The following is an 8,315-nucleotide window of genomic DNA, read 5'->3' as shown; positions in this document are numbered from 1 at the left end:
CCAGAATTCCTGAGCCAGCATGGCTCAGCTTGGAAACCTCTCTCTTTCCCCTCAGCGTGCCTGGCTCAGGAATTCTGGGAGTTGAAGTCCACCAGTCATAAAAGGGCCAAGGTTCCCCACCCCTGCCCTATATATCAGGGGTCCTCAACCTTGGCAACTTTAAGACTCGTGGACTTCAACTCCCAGAATTCCTGAGCCAGCATGGCTCAGCTTGGAAACCTCTCCCTTTCCCCTCAGCATGGCTGGCTCAGGAATTCTGGGAGTTGAAGTCCACCAGTCATAAAAGAGCCCAGGTTGCCCACCCCTGCCCTAAAGGGAAATTGATCTATGGTGGCTGAGAGTTGACACTCTGAAAACAACACGAAATGAATTAGAAATAAGGAGATTTGTGAGTTCTAGTCTCCAGCTTCAGGTATGGAAACCAGCTGGGTGATTTTGGGCCAATCACCAGGAGACGGTGAGTTCTAGTCCCACCTTAGGCTTGAAAGCCAGTTAGGGGACTTTGGGCCAATCACCAGGGAGCCTTAGGCCTGACAACTGGCTGGGTGATTTTGGATTAATCCCTAAGAGTGGGTGAATTCTAGTTCCATCTCAGGCACGAATGCCAGCTAAGTGACTTTGGGCCAATCACCAGGAGAGGGGAGTTCTAGTCCCGCCTTAGGCATGAAAGTCAGCTGAGTGACTTTGGGCCAATCACCAAGAGAGGCCGAATTCTACTCCCGCCTTAGGCATGAAAACTGGCTGGGTGACTTTTTACCAGCGTGCTTGGCTGAGGAATTCTGGGAGTTGAAATCCACCAGTCACGAAAGGGCCAAGTTTGAAGACCCCTCCCAGAATTCCTCAGCCAGGCACGCTGGCTGAGGAATTCTGGGAGTTGAAGTCCACGAGTCATGAAAGGGCCCAGTTTGAAGACCCCTCCCAGAATTCCTCAGCCAGGCACGCCGGCTGAGGGATTCTGGGAGTTGAAGTCCACGAGTCACAAAAGGGCCCAGTTTGAAGACCCCTGTGGTACGCTATCCACCGCTTTGGTGAGGCTGCTGTTGTCCCAGGCCCCTCGGAGAAGGGAGAACCTCCACTTACTTCGCTGCCGGTGAACTGGCAAGGGGGCAGAACCGGAGCGCCTTCTTTCTTAATGGAGGGCAAGTTGCCAAAATGGTATTTTGCCAGCTCAAGCAGTTCCTCATGAGCGACTCCTAAATCAACGACAGGCTGGATTAGAACACAGTCAAGCTGCAGGAGGAAGCTTTCAGAGTTTCCCCGTTTAGACGCAAAAATTATTTACAACTAATAAAGGAGAATATTTGTAGCTCAGGGTTTGCAGTGGGGGGGTCCTTGGTGCTCACTGAGCTTTTGTGCAATGATGGAGGAGGAGGAGGAGGAGGAGGAGGAGGAGGAGGAGGAGGACGACGACGACGACGACGACGACGACGACTGCGGGGTCCTTGGTGCTCTCTGAGCTTGTTTGTTTTCTTGCAGACATTTCATTATCCAACTAGGTAACATCATCAGGGAGTAGGGTTTGTGGAATGATGATGGAGGAGGAGGAGGAGGAGGACAACAACAACAACAACAACTGTGGGGTCTTTGGTGCTCTCTGAGCTTGTGTTTTCTTGCAGACATTTCATTACCAAACTAGGTAACATCATCAGTGCTAGAAATGAGCGGGCTTTGTGGAATGATGGAGGAGGAGGAGGAGGAGGAGGAGGAGGACAATCACTGTGGGGTCCTTGGTGCTGAGTTTGCTTGTTTTCTTGCAGACTTTTCATGACTCAACTAGGTAGCAACATCAGTGCTAGAAGGGAGTAAGGTTTCTAGAATGATGATGGAGGAGGAGGAGGAGGAGGAGGAGAACTGTGGGGTCCTAAAATAAATCATGCAAATATTACAGACCGACAGCCCTGCATCGCACCAACCTCCAGCAGATGCCAGGACAATTCTCGGTCCTTTGTAATGCGTCGTTATATATTCCACCAAATCATTGCGGTTAATGGACCTGTTGGATGAGTGAAATGAGGAATAAAAAAAAATATCACTCGGATGAAAAAAACAAAAAAAGAGCAAAAACAACATACAAATTATAAATACAGGTGGTCCTCGACTTACAACAGTTCGCTTAGTAACCGTTCAGTTACAACGGCACTGAAAAAAGGGACTTGGGACCATTTTTCACACTTACAATCACTATAGCCCCCTCCCCGCCCCGGGGTCACGTGATCAAAATTCAGACGCTTGGCAACTGACTCGTATTTACAACGGTTTCAGTGTCCGCAGGGTCACGTGATCAAAATTCAGACGCTTGGCAACTGACTCGTATTTATGACGGTCTCAGTGTCCCCAGGGTCACATGATCAAAATTCAGACGCTTGGCAACTGACACTCGTATTTACAACGGTTTCAGTGTCCCCAGGGTCACGTGATCAAAATTCAGACGCTTGGCAACTGACTCGTATTTATGACGGTCTCAGTGTCCCCAGGGTCACGTGATCAAAATTCAGACGCTTGGCAACTGATTCGTATTTATGACGGTCTCAGTGTCCCCGGGGTCACGTGATCAAAATTCTGACGGTCTCTCTCTGACTTAACGAAGAAGAGCTGAGACGGGGGGACCTACTTGATGTTCTCGGTGGGTCCTAAAATCGTCCGTCCCAGGGCTGTGTTTTGGTAGGCTGTGGCGTGAAGGTAATCGAAGACCACTTCCTGCAAGTTGGTCTCCACTTCCTGCATTTCCCGGAGGATCACGCCTCGCTCCCGCTCAATCTCGGCCTCCCCCAGGGTGCTGTTCTGGATGATGTCGGCAAGGATTTCAACCGCTGAAATTGACGAGACAGACGGGGTAAAAAAACCACACGCTTGCAAAATACAACAGGACTCCATTTCATTCCAACAAGTTTTCCAAGGATATTTTTCACCGGGGGGAATTATCAAACATGCACGGGCCGCCTTCAACTCGCAGCGGTTTGTTTAGTGACCGTTCGGCGTTACAACGGCGCTGGGGGGGAAAAGGAGACGGGTGACCGTTTGGCCCACTTCCCACCGTGGTGGTACCCCCGTGGAAGAAAGATTGTGGGGCAAAAGTGGGGGGAAAACTCACTTAACAACTTTTCGCATAGCAACAGAAATTAAATTTCAGTAATCCACCAATTAAAATTATTTCCCCCCCGCTTAATATTTCACCAGATTTTGAGACACCCGCTAAGTTTAGTCTTAAACGGATTTCAGACTTAGCCAATCTCGTGCACATGTTGTACTTTGACAATAAAGCTTGATTTGATTTGATTTAAATGGATTTCAATTTACAACTAAATGCAGCTGGCAGGTAGAAAAACTTCACATCTCCTCCAGATTGAGATGGAAAGAAAATATTTATAATTAACTAGCCACGCGTTGCTGTGGCTCAGTCTGTTAGCGTGTGTTGCTTTTACGTCCAACAGATGGCGCTGTTTTTCAAAAAAAAAGCATGTTTTTACCTGTCACAGGTGTGACATCTACCGTATATAATAGTAGGTATATAAAAACACGCGCGTATTCAAATGCAACGTTGTGTCAAAATTTCAAAGCAATCGGTGAAGAACTTTCGGAGATTTAAGATTTTGAACAAACGAACATTTACATTTTTATTTATATCGGTTAATTACTGATGGGACAGCTCAACATTATTTGAATTATGTGAGACTCTTCAGAACATCCCGGGTTTTTTTTATTTCCTCTGAATGGACCAAAGGGGCGTGGCCTGCGGGAGACTTGACTTTGATCATTCTGCATCCCACTTGGCTCCACCCACTGATGCTACCGTAAACTAGAGTTCTATTTCAAAGAAAAGCATGGAAGAATATTATTATCGCACCGGCAGACAGATGTTCAGACTGGATTTTGGGACGTTTTATCCACCGGTTGAGTCTCTTTCCAAGGACCTGGAATAGGTAACTGTGGATGTTTGATGATGTTACAGGTATCTGTCACAGGATGTCAGCTATTCCAAGCAAAACTGCCTTTTGCAATTGACCGACGGGGATTTTGTCAATGCCGACGGTGTTCAAGTTATGCTCCAGATGTTTTGGGGTTGCACCCAAGGCACCTATTGCTACTTGTACTACCTTTGCTTTATTGGTTATTATTACATTGATTTGCCACCCCATCTCACGGTTCGAGGCTTCCCTGAGTGGAATATGCCCAAGGAAGCATGGGTAGCATGCAGTCACCCCATATTTAATCTGTTGTTTGCCAAACAGCACACAACACCTAATCAAACAAAATTTCAGAGCTTTACAATTACCTCTCGGCAGGTCTTTTGAGAAAGCTTTGGCGTAATACACGGTTTGCTCCCTCGAGGTGTAAGCGTTAAGGTGAGCGCCCATGTTCTCAATCTCTAGCTCCAGATCCAACTGAGATCTCTTTCTCGTTCCCTGCGATTTAAGGATCTGCAGTTATTTCAACTGGAGAAGCGATAGGGGGGGAAAAAGACATTATTTATTGGGACTTCATAGCAATAGCACTTAGACTTATATACCCTCCCAGAATTCCTCAGCCAGGCACGCTGGCTGAGGAATTCTGGGAGTTGAAGTCCACAAGTCATAAAAGGGCCAAGTTTGAACACTCCTCCCAGAATTCCTCAGCCAGGCATGCTGGCTGAGGAATTCTGGGAGTTGAAGTCCACGAATCATAAAAGGGCCAAGTTTAAACACTCCTCCCAGAATTCCTCAGCCAGGCACGCTGGCTGAGGAATTCTGGGAGTTGAAGTCCACGAGTCATAAAAGGGCCAGGTTTGAAGACCCCTGCTATCTGTTCCACCGTGCCTTATTTCCTGCAGGTTCAACACAGGCAACTTAACACTTTTTTAGTTTTTAAGGATCCTCACAGGGCCTCCGTACGGCTCAGAAGAATTCTTGCAAAATAAAATGAAATAAAAAGGCGAGCAGCGACCTTGGGCCTTTGCAACGCACACGGTCAGAAATGAATAAATGAAATATATTTTCAGAACTTGCCTTAAAAGCCATGTGCTCCAGGAAGTGGGCCGTCCCATTGTTTTTCTCATTCTCGTATCGGCTTCCAGCATCGATCCAAAGTCCCACCTTATTCAGAAGACATTATTTTTTATTAAAACAATAAAACACAGCTTCCAAAATGCTGAGGAAACTAGAAAAAAACTGATTTTCACTTAAAAGGATAAAACCTTACCATGACAAATTTGGTGTTCATGAGCTGTAATATGGAGGAACAGCTAGAAAAGTCTAACAGGTTGGTCCCTTAGGGAATATTTATGGCCAGAATTGAACCTGGAATGTTAATCATAAGTCATGGAGATCCTTAAGCCAGAGAATAATAAGAATAGAATAGAACAGAACAGAACAGAATAGAATAGGAGAATGGAGAATAGAATAGAATGGAGAATAGAATAGAATATAGAACAGAATATAGAATAGAATAGAATAGAAAATAGAATAGAAAATAGAATAGAAAATGGAAAAGAATAGAAAAGAAAATAGAATAGAATAGAATATAGAATAGAAAGAAAATAGAATAGAAAATAGAAAAGAAAATAGAAAAGAAAATAGAATAGAAAATAGAATAAAAAATAGAATAGAAAATAGAAAAGAACATAAAATAGAATAGAAAATAGAATAGAATAGAATAGAAATACAGAATAGAATAGAATAGAATAGAATAGAATAGAAGCTGGAAGGGACCTTGGAGGTCTTCTAGTCCAGCCCCCAGCTCAAGCAGGAGAACCTATACCATCTCAGACAAATGACTGTCCAGTCTCTTCTTAAAAATCTCCGGGGATGGAGCACCTACGACTTCTGAAGTCAAGCTTGAGAAAGGCCAGTTTCTCGCTGACCAAGGTTACTTACCGTACACGTTGTAATTCCAGAATCTTCAGAAGCTACCCTCAAGCCATTGTCCAGAGTTGAGACTTTAGTTTCAGGGACATTCAGGACCATTTGGGGTGCTACTTTAGTAGCCCTGTACCTGTTTCTCCCAAGATGGAGAGCCTAGTTTGGAAGAAAAAAAAGAAGAAGTATCTCATGAGCAATAGGATTAAGTTTATTTAAGAGAAATTAAAGTCACCGTTATTTGTTTTGCGACAAGAGCCAGTTGACAAGCATCTGCATTTCGATCACGTGACCCTGGGGACGTTTCAACGGTCGTAAGTATGAAAAACAGTCATAAGTGCCATAGTAACTTTGAAAAGTCCCTAAATGAATGGTTGTAAGTCAAGGACTCCAGTATTTAAGATTGGGGGGGGGGGGGGGGCAGGGGAGCTGGTGTCTCCAAAGTCATGATTTTTTGATAGTGTAATTATGGATCTATCACGATCTAAAGTGTTCCTTCACATGATGACAGAAAATGTCAAGACATTTGTACACCAGAATGTGTGCAGGGACCCTTTTGAATTTTAACATTCAGCCAATAAAAATAAAAATAAAGTTGGAAGGGATCTTGGAGGTCATCTAGTCCAACCCCCTGCTCAGGCAGGAAACCCTACACCATTTCAGACAAATGGCTGTCCAGTCTCTTCTTAAAAACTTCCAGTGTTGGAGCATTCACCGCTTCTGGAGGCAGGTTGTTCCACTGGTTAATTGTTCTCACTGTCAAGGAAGTTTCTCCTTAGTTCCAGGTTGCTTCTCTCCTTGATTAGTTTCCACCTGTTGCTTCTTGTCCTGCCTCCAGGCGCTTTGGAGAAGAGTTTGACTCCCTCTTCTTTGGGGCAGCCCCTGAGATACTGGAACACGGCTATCCTGTCCCCCCTCGTCCTTCTCTTCATTAAACTAGACATACCCCAATTCCAGCAACCGTTCCTTATATGCTTTAGCCTCCAGCCCCCTGATCATCTTTGTTGCTCTTCTCTGCCCTCTTTCTAGGGTCTCAACATTTTTAGATCGTGGTGACTAAAACTGGATGGAGTATTCTGTGTGTGGCCTGACCAAGGCATTATAAAGTGGTATTAACACTTCATGTGATCTTGATTCTATCCCTCTTATGTTTTAATGTGATGCACAAACCAATCAGTGGATGTGTTGCTGTATTATCTTGAGCCATAATGTTATTTTCCTTCAGCCACAATTTGTTTATTTAATAATAATACTAATAATACTAATAATACTACTACTACTACTACTAATAAAGTTGGAAGGGACCTTGGAGGTCATCAAGTCCAACCCCCTGCTCAGGCCGGTAACTGTACCTTATCACAAAACACGGCCTAATTCTCAATGCTTCTGTTCCAAAGCTTTGGTTTCAATGACCTCTTTTAACTCCACATTCAATCCCTCATTTCCAAACTATGATGCTTTTTCACACAGCATGAAAATTGAAAATGGGGGTCCCTCTGTTATGAAGGCTTTTTTATTTATTAATTCAACGTGTTTTTTTAATGCCACGTTTTAATCAAAAATTTAGGGAGAGCCAGTTCGGTGTAGAAAAAAAGGGAAACCGGGAGTTCTAGCGCGTCAAGCCTTGGGCACAAAATTTGCTGTGTGACGAGGCAATGGCAAACCACTTCCAAAATCTTGCCAAGAAAACTGCAAGGACTCGTCCAGGCAGTCTCCGGGAATAAAGACTGACTTGAATGCACACACAAAAAAATGTAAAAAAGTTTTACAGTAGTTTATATTACAATCAAGGGAAAAAAAAGAAGTCCCTGTTGTCTGGTTTATAAGCAAAATCTCTCTAAAATATCACCACTTCATCTGTGATTAATTTCCAGAAAGAGTTGTCTCTTCTTAAATCTGATTCAAACCTAGATATTAAGGAGTGAAAGGAGCAGACAGACCAATCCATGGTTTAAAGAATAAACCGGTGACTGAGTTTGCAAAATCTTCTGATCTATAAACCACCATGAAGTGTTGCCGCATGAAGGCTAACCACAACTTTTATCTGTACTTATTCTAACTAAAGGCAATAAATCTTGGCTCCTTCCTATTTTATTTCTATATTGGGATCCCCATATCAACACAACTTACCTTATGTGTGGCCAGAATCTGAAAATAACATTTAGCACAGTACTTAAGCAAAATGGTTCAGTTGAGATCTGCCTATGTGGGACCGATTGGGGTAGATTGCAGGGGTGACACCGAAATATAATTTTATGGTATTTTTATCTACATTTTAAATTATTGTGATCCCTGATCTCCCTTCCTTCCGCCGCGCCCTCAAGACGTGGTTGTTCCAGCTAGCGGGACTGGCCTAAGGGATTTTATAGGGGTTTTAAATTACTTTTAATTGGACATATTTAAATATTTCGTTTTAATTAAATTTTTAATTAGGCATAATATGTATATATGTTAGTATTTTATCTAATTTGTCAGCCGCCCTGA

The 8,315-nt window shown here is 43.7% G+C and overlaps 1 protein-coding gene across 1 annotated transcript in view; it reads right to left on the bottom strand.

Moving 5' to 3' along the window:
* The window catches only part of PMPCB (peptidase, mitochondrial processing beta subunit), a 12,033-nt gene extending 6,048 nt beyond the window's left edge, over positions 1 to 5,985 (bottom strand). Inside the window, exons 1-6 of the mRNA XM_015810719.1 lie at positions 5,850 to 5,985; positions 4,983 to 5,069; positions 4,274 to 4,403; positions 2,612 to 2,810; positions 1,914 to 1,993; positions 1,081 to 1,193 (exon numbers count right to left, since the gene is read on the bottom strand). Coding sequence (XP_015666205.1) covers positions 1,081 to 1,193; positions 1,914 to 1,993; positions 2,612 to 2,810; positions 4,274 to 4,403; positions 4,983 to 5,069; positions 5,850 to 5,939 — 699 coding nt within the window. The 5' untranslated portion in view covers positions 5,940 to 5,985. The remainder of the gene's footprint in view (positions 1 to 1,080; positions 1,194 to 1,913; positions 1,994 to 2,611; positions 2,811 to 4,273; positions 4,404 to 4,982; positions 5,070 to 5,849) is intronic.
* Positions 5,986 to 8,315: the final 2,330 nt, after the last annotated feature.

Source organism: Protobothrops mucrosquamatus, unplaced genomic scaffold, assembly GCF_001527695.2.
Source record: "Protobothrops mucrosquamatus isolate PMUCROS unplaced genomic scaffold, P.Mucros_1.0 scaffold_39, whole genome shotgun sequence".
NCBI classification, from domain to species: Eukaryota; Metazoa; Chordata; class Lepidosauria; order Squamata; family Viperidae; genus Protobothrops; species Protobothrops mucrosquamatus.
The sequence above is the reverse complement of the archived record's forward strand: the minus strand, read 5'-3'. Positions and strand labels throughout refer to the sequence as shown.